This window comes from Leptonychotes weddellii, chromosome 5, assembly GCF_054177405.1.
Source record: "Leptonychotes weddellii isolate Sample4059 chromosome 5, ASM5417740v2, whole genome shotgun sequence".
Taxonomy (NCBI): Eukaryota; Metazoa; Chordata; class Mammalia; order Carnivora; family Phocidae; genus Leptonychotes; species Leptonychotes weddellii.
This window is the reverse complement of record NC_138373.1, coordinates 7,266,850-7,285,496: the sequence shown is the minus strand read 5'-3', so window position 1 is coordinate 7,285,496 and position 18,647 is coordinate 7,266,850. Positions and strand designations below refer to the sequence as shown.

Here is an 18,647-nt window from a genome sequence, read left to right as displayed (position 1 = left end):
GGAGCCCTGGGGGGGACAGGGGCTCCCTCCACTTTCCACCCAGGGGTCACCTTCTGGGCATCCAGGCCCCCCCCCACCCCGGTCATTGAGACCCACAACCAGACCAGCCTGCTGTCTGAGACCTCCAGATTTCTTGCTTTCCCCACCCCGGGAGGCTGGCTCAGCCCAGAGAAGGCCACCCTGAGCCACTGAGGCCCCAGCAGCACCCAACCCCTGGGACCAGGCTGCTCGGGCCTGCTGGGCTCCCCAGGGCTAGGCTGGTACCTGATGCATAACCCTCACACACACCCGCCAACTCCCTAGGCCGGGCCCCCCAGGCCGTCTGACCTTGGCCTCCAGCGTGGTTAGCCGCTCACTCATGTCGCTGAGCCGGGTACAGTTCATGCATTCTGAAAGAGAAGGGTGAACATGGAGTGTAGACCCTGGGGTGAGAGCAGCCAGCCGCCGGGACAGCCTCTGGGCCGGCAGGCGGGAAGCTCTCTGATCAGTCTGCCTGGAAAACTCTTACCCAGCCTTCAGGGCCTTATCCTCAGTGCCCCCTCCTCCAGGCAGCCCACCTGACCTCAGAGCACCCACAGCACATTGTACTGCCCGCTTATTCAGCGAAGTGTCCGAGCCAGCACCCCAGATGCCTGGTCAGCCTGAGTGCCATGAGGGTGGGGTCTTTGTCTATTTTATTTGCCCACAAAGTAGGGGCTCAAAAAAATCCAATAACTGATAAATAGGTGGTAAAGGGGTTGGGCTCCCTGCCTTTGAGAACTCAGTCTGGGGAGGGAGATGGGCAAATAGGTACAGGCCGGTAAGGGCTACGCTAGGGCTGGAAGAACAGAATGTGCAAAAGAGCATCATGGGGGAACTGCAATGCCGGTTTGGGGTGGGGGAGGTGGTGATCAGGGAGGACATCCTGGAGGCAGGGGCATCTAAGGGGAGGCCTGAGGGAGGCACAATGATGGCCCGGTGAAGAAAGAGGGCTGAGGTCTGGAGACAAGCAAGAGTGGAGAAGGGTCTGGCAGCAGGCTGGCCGAATCAGAGCAGACCCAGGGACCCCCCCGCATGCCCCCATGCCCAAGGGCGCCCCACATCCCAGACTGGAGTGGTGGGCTGGGGCCTAACACTGGAGGCCTGGCGGGAGGAGCTCTGGGCAGCGTCCTGAGGCCAGTGGGCAGCTGCTGGAGGGGCTGAAAGTCAAGGTAAGATTTGCATTTTTAAAAGCTCACTTGGGCAGCAGTGTGGATGGTGGGTGGGTGTGGGAGGGACGGGCAGCCGGAAGGCCAATTAGGAGACTGGTAACGGTTAACCCCCCAGGCCCACATCTCCCTGGGCTATAATTATCTATTTATGTCTGTCTGCTCCAGGGACTGGAGCTGTTTAAAGAGGAAATAGATGGTTCAAAGCTGTTCTCAAGAGCTTTTATTGCTCCAGAATTCAAGGGATGCCTAAATCTCTCACTCAGTTCACAGCCTGACTGACCTTCCAGGGACCTCATTCTGGGCCATACAGACACACTGAGGTATGAGGGTAGCTCAGTAGGTCCCACCTGGTGTGCTGGGGCTGACCATCAGAGGCCCTGTGGCCGTGTTGAGGCCTGAAGCTCACCAACGGTGTCCATACCTGCCCCCACATCGGCCTCCCCTGTCCTCAGAGAGGTCCCCCAACTTCATCTCGGAAAGCAAATCCCCTCATTAACGTCCCTGGGTTACAGTGGTGATTGCTCTGTGAGACACATGGGGGACGGCCAGGAGTCTTAGGACCAGGGTTCAGGCTGTGTCCTCCCCGGGGGTGCCCGGCCTCAGGGCAAGGGGGGCTGAGCTGGGGTCGTCTGCTCACCAGCCCTAGTTGGGTTTACAAGACGTGCGCCGGCAGAGGTCCCGCTCACCCTCACCTCCCTCCCCGGCTCCCCTGGGCTGGGCCCAGTCAGTGGTTTATGAGCATTTTTTAAGAACAGAACCCTTTTTCCCCCTCAATAAAACCTTGTCCATAACCCCGAAACATAAAACAGATTAGAGACTGAGGTATAAACACTGAAGCTTCCAAACAACTAGAAGAATGTATACAGTTTCGTGACGGAAGGGGAAAGACTTCACAAAGGACCAGGGAGAGAGAGGGGGCGGGTTTTCTGCTTAAATGTGTGTGGGGGGTTGCTGAACCCACATGTTTCTTCTTCCTTTCTCCCAGGAAAGGGTGGTGGAGAAGGAAAAAGGGATAAAAATCCACAAAGCAAAGAGAAGGGCAGAGGAGAATTCTCAGCGGATGAGGCCAATAACGCAGCCAGGGGCCTGGGCCCACCTGGAAAGAGGACATCAGAGCCTCCAGGCTCCCCTGAGGCCGGGACAGCACCAGGCAGGAGAGGTGAGGGGTCCTCTCTGGGACAGGGACACGCCTGAGGGGAAAGGCCCACAGGTGCTGAGAGAAACGGTGGGGTCTCCCAAGGCCCTCAGTCAACAAGGCCAAACCATAGACACATCCCTCTTAAAAACAGACAGCTCAGGATTCCTGAGCCTTAAAAGAAGTCTTTAATGGAAAGACAGAGATCAAAACAAATGCGGTCCCACTCATCTACCCACTACCCCAACCCCATCTATCTACGTACCCTCCACTCATCCCCCCCACCGCCTACGTTACCCCCGACGCCACCCCCTCCCCCTCCCTCCACCCCCGCACCTCCCCAACCATGCTCAGGAGCCCCTTGGCGACCCTGTGCTCATACCGATGAGGTGGGTGGCAGGGCATTATGAATGAGGGTGCCTGTCCTCAGAGCGAAGGCCCACGGACCTTCCCCTCCTCTTGAGGAGGACTGGCCTGGAGGACTGTGAGAAGGGACTTTTCTGCCTGAGCCCCCGGCCCCCTCGGTGACCAGGAGGGCACCACCCCACCCTGGGGGCGGCAGGATGAGCACGAGGCAGGACGGATGTGGGTGAGCTGAGAACTAGAGCCCCATTCTGACCCAGTGAACATTCCTGAGGCATTTAGGGGCCGTGAACAGAGCATTTCCAGGGTCTGAGGCCACAGACAGGACTCTCTGCAGGAGGGGAAGTTCTGTGGAGGGAGGGGTGAGCCTCGGGCTCTCGCAGGAACCTATTTCTGGAAAGTGTGCTGGGCCTGGGCCCAGTTTACTCTGGCACTGGGCACGCCTCTTGGCCGGCGGGCACGGCGGGGCGGGGAGGGGTTCCGGTTCCATAGCCACAGAGAGGCCAGGAAGGTGCAGCCAGCGGGCAGGGGTGAGGCTGCCAGCCCGGCCTCCCCGTGCCACCTGCCTGGGCAGGCGCTGAGACCAGCCAGGTTGTACGGTTCCCCTGGCATTCTGTCATCGACAAGCAATTATATTATGTTTGTTTAAATTTTTCTAACGATTCATGGGAGTGGTGGGGACAGAGAAATGGCACCGAGCATGCTGACTGGCGTGCTGAGCGGCCCAAGCGGTTCCCCCTTGCTAAGATGAAGACTCTCACTTCCCGAGACTCGGAGGGTTCCCACAATCCCAGCCCCCTCGTAGCACACACAGGCCCACGAGTGCCCAGGGCCACAGCACGTTCCTGGTGTCTAGGATGCAGGAAATTGTGCCTGGAACTCTTTGCCAATATGTGTGTATCGAAGTGTGGATGTGCCAGGCAAACCAGCGCGTGGGGGGGTGGGGGGGTGAGAGAGAGAGAGAGAGAGAGAGAAGGACTCACTGCTTGGTGCTATTAGTAGAAAGAGAACTATAAGGCCACTAACTCACTGTGAGGCTGGAGAGGGCCTCATCTGACCTCTCTGCCCCTCAGTTTTCTCATCTGTAAAAGGGGACTATATTGGATCAGCTCCAAGGGCCTCAGGATCCTGGTCCCCGTGCCCTCGCCCTCCGGCTCTCACCGCTGGGCTCTGTCCACCCACTGCCAGATGGTGCACCTGCTAATCCACCGGCCATCTGCCCTCAGCCAGCACAGCTACCACTGATGGTTCTGCATCCAGAATTCAGGACCCAGCTCCCGAGTGAGGCGACTCCCCAGGCCTGGGCCCGAAGGGGAGCCTTGCCGACTGCAGAGAATTCAAGAGGCCAAGTGAGACCACTGTAAGGCTGGGGCCACAAGACCCTGACAGAGGGGAGCGAGGGCACACAGGTGGCCCTGCCCCCAGACACCCAGCCCCCTCTGTGAGAGGTCTCAGAGATGGGTCCACAAGCAGGGAGCACGTGGAGGCTGGATGTCACCAGGAGGCCAAGCTGGAAGAGATCCCTAAAATCCCCCTGGAGACCTTTGACTCCAGCCCAAACTCCTAAGCCCTGTTAGGAGAGCTCCAGGGAGGTCAGTGGGGTCAGATGTTGGGGGAGCAGGGGGCGGGGCTGGCCAGGTGTGTTCACAGGAGACCACAGGAACGAGGAGGTCCTAAGTGGCCTCAGTTTCCCCAGTGTGACAAGAGCTGGGCTGGGCCTAGCACAGATAGGACTGGTACCTTTCTATCTTACTACACATGGGGTCAGCCCTGCTCCACCTGAGTTTAGTCTTGGGCCACACATTCTTTTGATGCCTCCCTCCTCCCCACTGGGGCCTTGAAGGCCATGTAGGACCTTCCTCTACTGGTGAGACCTTGGTCATCTCACTCTCTGCTGGAAACTGTTGTCAGGGGGGAAAAGTGCTTGTCCTGAGTAGGCCTAGATGTCTTTTGCCTTCTCACTCACACCATACCGGCCAGCCAGGCCACACCCCTCCGGTCAGACCACGCCCATCTGGCTAGGTCACAGCCCCTCCAGCCAAAGAGAGACCTGGATGTACAGTGACTTTGGGACCAGTGCTAACTCCTGCACGGAAACCTATGAGAAGATGGGTCTGCCCGCCCGTGGGGTTCAGCTCCCAGTGTCTATTAGAGCCTCTAATGCAAAAGACAAAGACCGAAACAACAAACAGGAAAAAAGTAAGCTCAGAAAACAGACGATGAGTGGACAGAAAAAGACTTCAAAAAAGCAAAGCCAAACCCTAATATCCTTAGAGAGATATGAGAAGATACTGCATCCTGAAACAACAGGAGGTTATTTACAAAGAACCTTCAAATCACAAAAATGCGTTTGTAGAAATGGAAGAAAAATAGCCAATGTAAAATATTCAGTAAAAGGATTAGAAGATATGGAAATTTTCTAGAAAACTGCAAAAAGGGGGCTCTGACAGCTGGAGAGAAGAGATAAGAAAATTAGGGGATCGGGGTGCCTGGGTGGCTCAGTTGGTTAAGCAACTGCCTTCAGCTCAGGTCATAATCCTGGAGTCTCAGGATCAAGTCCCGCATGGGGCTCCCTGCTCAGCAGGGAGTCTGCTTCTCCCTCTGACCCTCCCACCTCTCATGTGCTCTCTCTCTTTCTCATTCTCTGTTTCTCAAATAAATAAATAAAATCTTAAAAAAAAAAAAAAAAGAAAGAAAATTAGGGGATCAGTCCAGGTCTAACAACTAACTAACTGGAGGTTCCAGAGAAAGAGACCAGAGAAAATGGAAAGAAGTAAAGAAATGATCCCAAAAGTTCACCTAAAACTGACGGATATGAACTTTCAAACTGAAAGAACATGCAAAATGCCAGATGGAAAACAAAACAAAACAAAACTCACACCAAAAAGCACATTGTCACAAAAGTTCGGAATCCCAGAGAGAAAACCCTAAAAGCTTCCAAGATAAAATGAGGCCTCCAAGAAATGTCCAGAATCAGTATGGCAGTGGACTACTGAACAGTAAAAGTGGAAGCTGGGAGATAGCGGTATTCTTTTGAGGGAAGAGGGTGTCTGGCTGAGATTCTATACCCAGCTCAACGATCCCTCTAGGTTTGAGGGTAAAATGAAGCATCTGTAGTCACGCATGGCTTCAAAACATTGACACACCACATACCTCTTCTCTGAAAGGTATTGAAAGATGTACTCCACCAAAACAAAGGAGTAAGCTGGAGAAAAGAAGACACAAAACAGGGATACCCAAAGGCAAGAAGTTCAACAACAAAGCGACATCCTGAGAAGCGAAATAAAGACATGTCACCTGATGACAGCGTGCAGCACAACCCAACCACATTAGACCAGGAGACAGAGGGCTCTAGAAAGGAAAGAGCCCCTGATGTGTGTGAGTGTGAGGGAGAATTAAACTTCTTTTGGAAAATGTGGGGTGAGTTAGTGACATGCCAAGTGATACTACATCTATGGCATGGCCTAGAAAACTAAGCAAACAAACAAAAATGAATCATTAACTCCAGGAAAATAAAAAGTCTACAGCAAGGAGATGCACCTTGGTATATTACCTGAAATCAGCTGTGAATATTATTTGCTTTGTGGTTATAAAACTCTAGTCATTGTCTACTGATCTAACCCAAAGTGTGGTACAATTACTTGGGAAGAGGGGAAGAGGAAAGGACTTGGAGGATGGGTCAGAGATGAAAAAAGCACCAGAACCTCCCACAGGAGGAAGTCAGCAGACAATCTCTAAGATTAAAAAACAAGAGAAATAGCAATGTATAAAGGGTAGTGAGCCCTGTGGAGGTGAGGCCTCCTCCCCCAAAAAGCTTGACTGTAGGGAATAAAAACTGGGGGTAAAGAGGGGGTGCAGGAGATGGCTCTTTTTAATTATAAGCCTTGAAGGACTCTCTGCCTTTTTAAATCAATAGACATACTTAATATACATACTATAATTTAAAATGTTTAACTGGGTAAGAAAATGAAACATGCTCAGGATGCTATGTGAAAAATATACAACATTGCATCTGTTTTCTGCTTATAATCATATAAAAGATGGATAGTCAAGATACAAATCCCAGGGGCACCTGGGTGGCTCAGTCGGTTGAGCATCTGCCTTCAACTCGGGTCATGGTCCCAGGGTCCTGGGATCGAGCCCCACATCGGGCTCCCTGCTCAGCGGGAAGCCTGCTTCTCCCTCTCCCACTCCCTCTGCTTGTGTTCCCTCTCTCACTGTGTCTCTCTCTGTCAAATAAATAAATAAAATCTTTTTTTAAAAAAAGGAAACAAAACCTGGAAAAATAAAAAGAGTTGCAGTGCTAGAATTATGGGTGAGTTTTGCCCTCATTTGTGTAAAATTTCCCGTTGATGTTCTCCTGTTTGGGCTCAGTTTCCTGATCTACCCGTGAGGCCAACCAGCCCTACATCATTAGGGCTGCTGTGTGGGGTAAGAGAACGGAGCCAGGAGTGTAGTGTCTGTCCCACCCCAGGCCCTGAGAGGCAGAGCCAGCTTCTAACAGTGGCTCCCAGAGACTAACCAGCACCTGGGTCCCTGGCTTTTCCACCTTCGCCAGCTCTGAGCCCCTAGCTTGGCAACCTCTCCCGCTGGGGCCACTACCATGCTGAGGGAAGCTCCCTGCTCTTGTGGGGGTGGTGGCCCCTGGTTCTGCTGCCCCCACCAGCTCTGGTCCCACATGTTAGCAAGCACATAGTAGGCTTTTAATAAATGCCCATGAAATAAGTGAAACAGGTAGACCTTGAGGGTCATTTGTTTGTAGCATTAAGTCTTCTTCCTTTTTTTAAGATTTATTTATTTATTTTAGAGACAGAGAGCACGCACACAGGCAAGTGGGGGGAGAGGCAGAGGGATACGGACAAGCAGACTCCCCGCTGGGCGTAGAGCCGGACACGGGGGCTCGATCCCAGGACGCTGAGATCATGACCTGAGCCAAAATCAAGAGCCAGACGCTCAACCAGCTGAGCCACCCAGGTGCCCCTGTAGTTCTTAGTCTTCTGAACGGAGCAGAGGCAGACCTTGAAAATCATTTACAGGCAGGGAGACCAAGGCCCAGAGAGGGAAAGGGAGTTGGGTAAGATCACGGCCTCATGGCAGATGAGTCTCACTTGGCCCCAGGGCTCTTCCCTCAGTCCAGGACCCAACCGCCTACCACAGGCCCTGAGGCCCATCCGAAGTTCATTGCGGAGGGGCGGTGGGTTTGCACAGTAGGAGAAGACATTTGCATGTGTCCTGAAGGTGAAAAATCTAGAGGTTTGGCTCCACTCTTAAGCCAACACCTTTGCAAAGTCATTGGACATTGGTACCTGTTCTTCCTCAGTAAAATGGGCAAGATAATCTCTCCCTGACCACCCCTGAGAATTGCCATGGGCCTCGAAGTTTGCCTTGAACACATGCTACACAGTTTGTGGGGGAATGGTCCTGAAGCTCACATATCTGGTCTGGGGTACAACCAGACACCGCCCCCCCCACCTCCCACACCATGGCCCCTTAGCAGCCTTGAGACTCATTGGCTGAAGGGCGGCCAGAGGCCTGGAATGGTGTATTTTATGTGTCAGCCTGGTTAGGTCTGGTGCTTTTGTTTGGCCAAACACTGGTCAAAATGTTGCTGTGAGGTAGCAGTATTGGGTAACATCTACAGTCAGTTGACTTTAAGTAAAGGAAGTTACCTTGGATGATGTGGGTGGGCCTCATCCAATCAGTTGAAGGCCCTCAGAGGAAAAGACAGGTTTCCCACAGAAGAAGGAATTCTGCCTCAGGACAGCAGCAGCGAATCCTGTCTGAGTTTCCAGGCTGTCGGCCCGCCCTAAAGATTTCAAACCTGCCAGCCCCAGATTTCAAACAATTATATAAGCCAATTCCTTAATTCAGATGATAGGTAGATGATAGATCGGAAGAGATATATGTATATAGCTATATAGATACATAAACACACACACGTCCTTCTGGTTCTATTTCTCTGGAGAACTCTGACTGATTCAAGGTCCAACCTATAAACAGGTCCTAAACAGACTCATCAACCAGGGGAGAATCTTCTGGACTCTTGGGTGTGTTCCATGATTCAGCTCCAGCTGCCTTAGAGATAGTCTGTCAGATTTAGCAAATAAAAACACAATACTTTATCTGTCAACCCTATTTAATACTTCGTTCTTTCTACAGACACACCAAGGTCTTCTCTGGGACAGAGACCCAGGGACAAGTGGCTTCACCCTCAAAGGTCTCTGGACATGTTAGCAACCATGCTGAGGGGTGCTGCCCATCTGTGTTCTCCTAGGAAAGGCAGGGCCAACCCCAGCCGGAGGAGATCAAGAGGGTTTCCCAAGGAGGAAACACCTGAGCCCTGACTACTGCTGGTAAAACAATGTTTGCCGAGTACTTGCTCTGGGTCTGGCCCTGGGCTAAGCCCCCTACACCCATTCTTTCCATGTAAGCCTCTAACCAACCCTGAGGCAGGCACTAGATTGCTATCCCCATTTTGCAGTTGGGAAAACTGAGGCACAATGATAGGCAAATTTGCTGAAAAGTCTCCCAGCCAGAAACTGACCCGGAAGCACACGTTCTTTGCTCTTAGTCACTGAAAGCCTGACCTGAGACAGCTGGGGCTCAGCACACCCCCACCTCACTCAGGCGCTGCATGTGGTGACTCTTGAAATCTTTGTGTCCGTCCATGAGGGACCCTGTTGTCCCTCCCACCTACGGAGGAGGAAGTGGGCACGCAGTGAGTACGGGGTTGAGCTGGGAGGGGGTTGGAGTGTCTGCTCTCAGGCCCCACTTCCTCACCTTTACAAGATTCTGCCGGGCCTCGCACTACAACCTGCCCAAACAGACCCCATAGAGATCCCTGACTTAAGCTCCTATAACAGGTAGGGATCTAATTTGCCATGAGGGAGATGGGGGTCGGGGCTGGAGGGAGCAAGCCAGCTACAGGCTGGAGCTCCAGAGTCTACCAATGGCTGTGGGACCAGCCCCATGGGGAACAGAGAGGCTCTTGGTAGCACCTAGGCCTAGGAAATCACCTTTCCAGTTAACTTCTAGGGAGCTGCTTATCCAGGGAATCAGACACACTGGATTTCTCTAAGCCATACACTCCAAAAGGAATGGTGGAGAGGGCACGGCCAGGCCAAAGGGGGAATCTGCCCTGTGCTTTCCCTATATTTCCCAATGCATCCCGTCAGGAGCCAGGGAGCCTGCTGGTCGGATAGAGCCATGGCTTTGTGCCAGGCCCAGCCGTGGGGCTCATGGATAGGACAGAATAATTAAATTCCATCCTTTTGTATATCAGGGATCACAGAGAAGGCAAGATTTTTCAGAAACTTCTGCCAAGATGTTTATTGAAGAATAATTGAGTTCCTTCTTGGAGAGGGGCAGCCTCACATGGGTGTGTGTCCTCATGGTGGAAACAAAAATCCCCAAGGGGCCGACGGCACTGAAGCCTCTCAGAACACAATGGTAGCCAGCCTCCTCGTCCCCCGTGGGCACCCACGTTCGCAGCCCCTCCGTGGGCTGCAGGACTTCCTGGTGATGTTCAGCATCACCCTGTGGGCAAAAGGGACAATGCTGGTGAGTGAAATCGATTCACCAGTGTTTACCAGGCACCTACTGGCTTAGAGAAAGAAATACCGGGGCATATTGCCCTCCTTCTGCGAGTGAGTAGGATGAGATTTAGGGAGGGTTGGCACTGTTCTCAAGGTCACACAGCGTGTCAATTAAAGGCCAGAATTAGAACCCTGGGCTTCCCTTCCCATGAGGCCACGGTGGGCTGGGCTACGTGCCCTGGTTGGGGTAGCAGCTCTTAATGGATGTGCGGACAGTGCCTGGACCATGGCTAAGCATGGGCAAAGTGTGTGACTTGTGCACCTCACTGTGGCCCTAGGAACTTTCCTGACCAGGCTCGCCAAATCTGTCTTCCACCCTCTCTACCTCCACATCCAGCCCAGTGTTCACGGTCAACGGGTCTTGACCTTGAACCATGTGGACCATGGCTGGACCACACCCTGAAGCATCTTTCCCTCAACAAAATCTGAAGAGAAATTATTAGAATTATCAAATTGTTTTAGCAAGGTCACTGGAATACAAACACAGTTTCTAAAAATCAACCATATTTCTCTATACTGGTAACAAAAAAATAGAAAATGAAATTTTATAATAATACCCTTCACAAAAGCGTCATAAAGTTATCAAATTACCTAGTAATAGATCTACTGAAAACTATAGCACATCATTGAGAGAAATTAAAGAAGATCTAAATAAATGGGAAGATATACTATGTTCATGGATTGGAAGACCCAATATTATAAAGATGTTCATTCTCCCCAGTTGATCTATAAAGTCAATGCAATCCCATGCAAAATGTCAGAAGGCTGTGTGTGCGTGTGTGTGTGTGTGCGTGTGTGTGTATACATGTGTGTATGGAAATTGGCAGATGGATTCTGAAATGTATATGAAAAAACAAAGGTCCAAGAATAACCAGGGCAATCTGGGAGAAATAGAACAAAAGGTGAAGACTTACACTTCTTTAAATTGGGACCTTTAAAATTGAGACCTATTTTAAAACTACAGTAATTAAGACACTGTAGTATTAGTGCAAAGAGAGACAAACAGACTCATACTTACAGTCACTTCATTTATGAAAAATCACGAATGCAGTACCACAGAGAAAGGGTAGACTTTTCAATAAACAGTGCTAGGTCAATTGGCTATCCAAATGGAAAAGAAAAATAAAAGAATCAGACCCCCCAGGGGTGCCTGAGTGGTTCAGTCGGTTAAGTGTCTGACTCTTGATTTCGGCTCAGGTCATGATCTCAGGGTCGTGAGATCGAGCCCCGTGTTGGGCTCCACACTGACTGTGGAGCCTGTTTAAGATTCTCTCTCTCCCTCCCTCTGTCCCTCCCCATGCACGCATGCACTCTCTCTGTTTCTCTAAAATAATAAATAAATAAATATTTTTTTTAAAAACCCCACACCACACATGAAAGTCAATTTCAGATGTATTGTAGATCCAAATGTGAAAGGTAAAATACAGCTTTTAAAAGAAACCAGAGGCAATGACCTGCATGAAAGTCAATTTCAGATGTATTGTAGATCCAAATGCGAAAGGTAAAATACAGCTTTTAAAAGAAACCAGAGGCAATGACCTTCATGACCACATTTCTTCAACAGGACACAAAAAGCACTAACATTAAAGAAGACTTTGCCAAAGCACACCACATTAAAATTAAGAATTTATTGGGGCACCTGGGTGGCTCAGTTGGTTGGGCGACTGCCTTCGGCTCAGGTCATGATCCTGGAGTCCCTGGATCGAGTCCCGCATCGGGCTCCCTGCTCGGCGGGGAGTCTGCTTCTCCCTCTGACCCTCCTCCCTCTCATGCTCTCTGTCTCTCATTCTCTCTGTCTCAAATAAATAAATAAAATCTTTAAAAAAAAAAATTAAGAATTTATTTTCATCACAAGAGAATGAACAGGCCTACCACCAAGTAGAAGAGGATTCTTGGAATACATATACCCACAAAGTAAGATATCCAAATGGCCGATAATCATATGCAAAAGGGCTCAACTCATTAGCCATAGCAGAAAATGCAAATCAAACCACAGTGTGGCACTCCCACACACCCACCAGAATGGCTAAAATTAAAAAGACTAATGATGCCAAGTATCGCAGAGCATGGGAACCACTGGAATTCTCAGCCACTGTTACTGGAGTGTCCATGATATAACCACTTGAGAAAACCATTTGGCAGTTTCTAATAAGGCTGAGCAGAAGCAAATCCATCCCCAGATACGTATCCAACAAAATGAATAAATACTTTTACCAAAAGACATGTGCGAGAATGTTCCCTGTGGCGTTGCTCATAATAACCCCAAATTATAAATAACCCAAATTCCATCAGGGGATGCCTGGATCAATTGAAGAGTCCCAAAGCGGAGCACTACGCTGTAGTAAGTGTGCACAAACCACATGCCGCCGTGGGGGTGAAGCTCACAAAGATAATGCTGGGTGAAAGATGGTGACCCCAAAGAGCACACAGTGCGTGATTCCACTGATCTTGGAGTTCCAACACAGGCAGACAGCTCTGCACACTGGCATTGAAGTCAGCGGTTACCTTGGGGAGGACAGTTATGGGAAGAGGCAGCTGGAGGGCCTCCAGGGTAATGAAAATGTTCTCTTTCTTGATGTAGGTGCTGGGGCACATGTGTGGTCAGTTTGCGAAAAAGCTGTTCCACTCATCCTAAACCACCAATCTGACATGTCACCCTCCAATGCTTCTCATTGCCCTGAGGACAAACCCTGTGTGTGTGGGCTACTGCCACGCCCTGAGCCTCACCCTTTTAGGCCTTTGGCCTTTGCTTGTCTTGTTATCTCATCTAGAAGTGGCACCCATCCTACCCCATTGATCAGCTAATTCCTACTTAAGCACCTCCTCCTCCAGGAAGGCTTCCTTGACCACTCCAGGCAAAACTTCAGCACCTGCCTTCCCACAAACTGCCGTGAGCCCTGTGCTGAGGGTACCACGGCATTTCCTCTCTAAAACATGAGGGTCTTCGACCTCTGTGAGGAAACAGCAGGAATTAAATAAATGCATTTCTTTATGAAATGAGATCCCTCCTAAAAGTAACTTATGTCCCTTTGCTATACAGGGCTGACATATTCTCTTTGTTCTTCTCCCCCAGAGGCCCAACTAAGAAGATAACCAAGCTGGCAGTGGTATGGGGTGGGGGCTGCTGGGGCAGAGGGGCTGGTACCTGGGGGGCTGGCTCAGGGCAGCATCAGCGGTTCGGAGAGGGTCAGGGCACTGCTGCTGGGTAGGGGGTGAAGGAAGGGGCACAGGGGGAGATCAATCCAAATGTTCCCCACCCAAATGCAGATACGTAAGAACATGCATGTGAGTATGCGTGTGTGTGTGCGTGCACATGCTCGTGTACACTCAGGTCCAGGCGTGGGGGAGTCTATAGGGGAGGGTCTCTGGGCACGTACGCTTGTGTGCACACTGTATGTGTATCTGTCTGTCTGGTCCTATTTTTGACACACGGGTGGAAGCCTCGAAACATTCTCCATGTACACAGAGCCCTGTCTGTGGTTCGCAAAGCTCTCTTACACCTTTGGCCTCACTTGGACCCACCGTCCATGGTCCCAACCTACAGCTGTGCAAAGGGCAGCTCAGAGAGGGGAGGGGACTTTCCCAGGTCACACAGAGCTGCGACAAAAACCCCAGTGTCAGGGGCGCCTGGGCGGGGTTCAATCGGTTAAGCAGCTGACTCTTGATTTCGGCTCAGGTCATGATCTCAGGGTTGTGAGATCAAGCCCCATGTCGGGCTCTGTGCTCAGCACGGAGTCTTAGATTCTCTCTTTCCCTCTCCCTCTGCCCCTCACCCCTCCCTCCTACTCTCTCTCTCTAAAAACAAAACAAAACAAAACAAGTGTCACCAATGGAAGGCCAGGGGCCCTCCCACCCCATCCACTTCCCTCACAGAACCTCCAGCAAAAGGAACCCAAATGAGCAACAAGAGGGCCCCTGTTAGTGGCCCACCAGCTGCTACCCAGGCCAGGGGCCAGTTCCCCACTCTGTGAGCACGTGCCCCTGTTGGACCGGAAGTGGGGTCAACTCTGTGTCCTCAGGCAGGGCACAGCCCTCTCCATCCCTGGAACCAGCAGGTGCATCTGCTGCGTGTCACCTCTCCCCTTCTCTCCCGCCATGGGCGAAGGAGCCAGGCTTTGCTTCCTGCGAGCAGGTGGACCCCATCACGGCTCAGTCTCAGGCTTCTTTGGTGAAACGTGATCCCGTGTGAAGCATCCCGTGTGCTGCAGAGGCTACCTGAGCGCCGGGTGGGACTCGGGCATCCGGAACTCCAGGTGAGGAGTGGGGGCCCCTCTTCCATCTCGGCTCAGCTGCTCCCCATCAGGGGGACCCTCACCTTTCCTCCACGATAAACTGAGGCAGTAGTCCCTGTCCAGACCTTTGTCCCTGGCCTTTGGGGAGTGGTCTCCAGAGGCTGAGAGGAGACGAAGCTGCCCCAGGCCCCGCAGGCAGGGGCAGGAACCAGACCAGAGACGCTCCAAAGCCTGGGTGCTCTTTCTTTCAGGATGTCCAGCTCCCGATTGCTCTGGCCACCTTGAGAACCTCACCAGCAAAGGAGTCACATCAGTGAAAGCGCCCAAGGATGGGGCGCGGGCTTTGCTGCCTGGACCCTGAGGCCCCCGGAGGCCGCATAACCCCATCATGGCTGCTTCACCTACTGGACAGGTTCCCCAGACGTCGGGATAACTCACCTCTCTGGACAGGTGAGTTGTGGTAGCTGATGGCAGCTTCGTTTGATTCAAGTAATATATGTCTCATCGGCAGCGGCTTTCCTTCCGACTGGCCGTCCCCAGAAATCATGACATGGGTGTGGCGGGGCCAGAATCCTGCAGGATCGGGTACTTGCGGGCCCTCGGTTGCGGATGGGGTGGGGTCCCCGAAGCTGGGGGGACTTGGCTGAAGGTAGCTGTGTACAGTGTGCTCAGTGGAGGGACGTCGGGGCATCCAGGAACGTCCCTGGGGACACACAGGGGATTTCATCACCACAGAAAGAAGTGATCCAGTCTCTCTGCAGCTGGGTCTGCCCTGTGTCTGTTCCATCCTTCAGGGTCAGTGACTCAGCTGCTTCTCTTGGGTGGATTCTGAGCTTCATGTTGTTAATCCGAAGTTATTGTTTGAAGTGTCTGACTCTTTTTCCCTCCTCCAGAAACAGATCATAAATATCTCCAGGGTCTCACAGAGCTGGCAGGCAGCACGGCCTGAGTCTGAAAGATGATACCAGCGCAGCCAAGGGAGATGAGCTCTGGGATTGCTGGTCCATTTGGACTCGTGGAGTCGGTACCGCCGTTGCTGTGTGTCACTGGGAAAGAATCCTTTTTAACGGGGCTCCAAGCCCAAGGTCAAGGTTCAAGGGCCAGAAAGCGTAGCTGGCTGACCGGGGGGCCTCCGGACCATGGGAGGGTGTCGCCTGACTCTGTCCAGGGGCTCCTGCAGCCCAGAGGGCCGTGAGGAGCACCCAGAGCCTGGAGCCGGGGTGGAGGGGGCCTCCCCCACCTGCCGCGCTGGTCAGAAACAGACGAGGATGAAAAGACAGCAAGAAGGGAGTGGAGTCTCTTTGGTCATTGGGGCTTTCAGAGGGAAATGACAACAGAGTTTTAAGAACTGAAGGCAAAGTCACTGGTCTGTCCCCAGATGGTGGGACTGGACGGGGCAGTGAATCGGGGGGAGGAGCCCCCAGCTTAGAGGAAAGGAGACACGGGGAACAACACCTGGACAGGTCCCTCCTCCTCCAAAGGCAAGGTGACGGCCCAAGGTGGCTTGGCTTTCATTCAGGGTTCAGCTGGGCTCCAGGAAAGGCCTTAGTGTCCTCACGGAGCTATCTGCCTTGTGATGGCTATTTTGGGGAGCCAGAAGGTGAGCACGGGGCTCTCAGCAGTTTTCAAAAGCTTTTTAAAAGGAAGAAGTCTTTTTCCTACACACACAATTGTTTCTGGGACCCTGACAGATACAGAAGCAGCTCTGCCTGCGAGGGGTGGGAGCACAGGATCAGCTAGCTCCTGGCGCCGGGCTCAAGGCGGGCAAGAGGTGGCCAAGTCCTGGTGCTCCTACTCCCAGTTCTCAGATACCCAAGGGAGGCTCATGTGATGAGGCCCGTCCCACATCCAGGGGCAGTATAGGGGCCCCACAGAAGCTACCTGCTCCATGGCATCTGGCAGCATCTGGGGCTGACATACCTCTGGGCCCGGCCTGCCCCCTCCCTGTCCACCCATCCACTGGGCAGCTGCCAACGTCACCCCTTCCTGGCCAGGAGTAGGTCTGGCTGGAGCCTTGCCCCACCTGGCTTCCGGTCGCCACACAGGGAGGAGGCCAGGAAGGAAGAGTTGGTAGGTGACAAGGCTCCCGGCTCTCAGGGTCAAACCTGGACTGCCTGTCCCAGCAGGAGGAGGTTGCCGTGGCAACTACAGGCCGGCTGGATGAGGCCCCCCCGCCCCGCAAGCACAGACCTTCACTGAGGATGGATCAGTCGGCTGTATTTTCCAGCCCGGAGGATCACTCGGAGAGGATCTCGTTCTTTCTTGGAGACACTTTCCCTCCCCCACGACTGCCCCAGTAGTTTAAAACAAATGCGAAGAACATGGGGGCATTTGTGCCCCCCAAGAAGCTGTGTGACTTTGGGGAAGTTCCTTAACCCTCTGAACTTGAGTTACTTTTGCTCAGATGAGAAGGGAAATCAAGGCCCCCTCCCAGGACCCTAAACTGGTTAGAGGGAATGCAGAATTAGCACTCACGTACTCAGAAAGCAAATCTCCCATGCAACTGTAAAGACCAAGCTCTTTCTTTAAACAGATTAGAACACAGATGTGGAATGGTAAGTGGCTCGTGGCCACAGTCACACATTTAAGGTGGTGGCCGGCCCAGAGCTAAAACCCAGTTCTGGGTATGAATCTAAGGATCTTCGACCTTCCCAGGGTGGGCGCGTCATTCACCCTCCTTAGTCATTTACACCATAGTAAGAATGAATCCATACATTACCGCTGGAAGCACAACACTTTACAAAGCACTCTCCCATCCCATTCCTCTCTCTTGCCAGCAGAGCCTAAGAAGAAAATAATACTGTCCCCACAATTAAGAAGGGGCAAGAGACTGTCCAGCCCAGAAAGACAAAATTGGTCTGGGATCCAGAAACGCCAATCCTCCTCAGTCAGCAGCTCCGTCTGGGTACAGATTCAAGGAAGGCGACAAGAAGCCCTCCGCTCATGCACAGAGTACAACTACTGGATCGGGGCTCTTGTCGGCCACATTTTCCAGCACCCAGTCGCTGGTCTGCAGCAGCAGGGGAAGCTTCTGCTCCATCAACAGGGCTGGCGTCTACACTGGTCCTAGCCCAGGCTTCTGGGAGCCCAGCTGGCCTCACCAAGTGGTAGATGGGAGAAGGCTCAGGCCAGAAGCAAAGTTGTTGCAGGGGAGGTAGGGAGACAACCACAGGCTGGCCTCAGCCTCTGGTGCCTGCTCCCTGCTCTCACAGCTGGACTGGAGTGTGAGGAGGGTAGAGAGCCCCGACCTCCTCCCTTCAGCCTCTCTGAGTTTCAGGGATATGGTGGTGGGGAGCTGGGGTGCAGATTCTCTCGGGAGAGGGGTCTGTCCAAGGGCAAGGGAGGGGTAGTCTGATCCAGTTACCCCCAGCCCCCTTCTCCCTATCCTGCCCCCCCTTCCCCGCTCTGCAGATCAGACCCAGGCGCTGCAGCCAGAGACCCATCTGGCTGCCTGGAAGGCGGGGGGCGGGGAGCCCGACACCAGCAGATTCCAAGGAAGCAGTCTTGGCAGACCCCAAGGGCCCGGGTGGGGTGGCGAGGGCCTGGGGGAGGGCCCAAACTGCTCACTGTCCCAGCCACAGCCAAGGAGTCAGGAATGAGCTTCCCTAACGTGTGTGGGGGCATCCAGTCCTTTGCCTCCTGCAACACCCCTCAGCCCCCATGCCCTGGAGCCCCCTGGAGCCCCCAGGGAGCCCTGAGAGGCAGCTGTCCCAACACTACAAAAGTCTGCCAATCTGGTGGGTGTGAAATGCTATCTCATTGTGGTTTGAATTTGCATTTTCCACATCGCTAATCCTCCTCAGTCAGCAGCTCCGTCTGGGTACAGATTCAAGGAAGGCGACAAGAAGCCCTCCTGAAGGTTTCCGGGGCCTGGAGAGGTCCCTGCCCACCTAGAGCCGCCTGTTGCCTTGGACTCAGACGAGACCCTTGTGCCAAGAAGCGAGATGCTCAGTACTTCTGAGTCACCTCATGTGGCCAGCTAAGAAGAGCCCCCCGGGGCTGTGACAGACCAGGAAGCCACACACTGTGCTGCTGGGGGCTCCCGGCTCCACCCCAGTTTGGGGTCCCCGGGGGACTAGGAGGAAGCCATCGCCCCTTGATGCTCTGCCCAGTTTCAGCACCACTCGTGTAC

General features: G+C 52.9%; 1 protein-coding gene across 4 annotated transcripts in view; it reads right to left on the bottom strand.

The window, feature by feature from the left end:
- Nucleotides 1-18,647, bottom strand: part of COL26A1 (collagen type XXVI alpha 1 chain) — a 139,856-nt gene that overhangs the window by 17,446 nt on the left and 103,763 nt on the right. For all 4 annotated transcript variants that reach the window (XR_014145228.1, XR_014145229.1, XM_081819432.1 and 1 more), the window contains exon 4: nt 328-389. Coding sequence is in view for 2 of the 4 variants with exons in the window: in XM_081819432.1 (XP_081675558.1) it covers nt 328-389 (62 nt within the window). In the remaining 2 variants the exon portion in view is untranslated. The remainder of the gene's footprint in view (nt 1-327; nt 390-18,647) is intronic.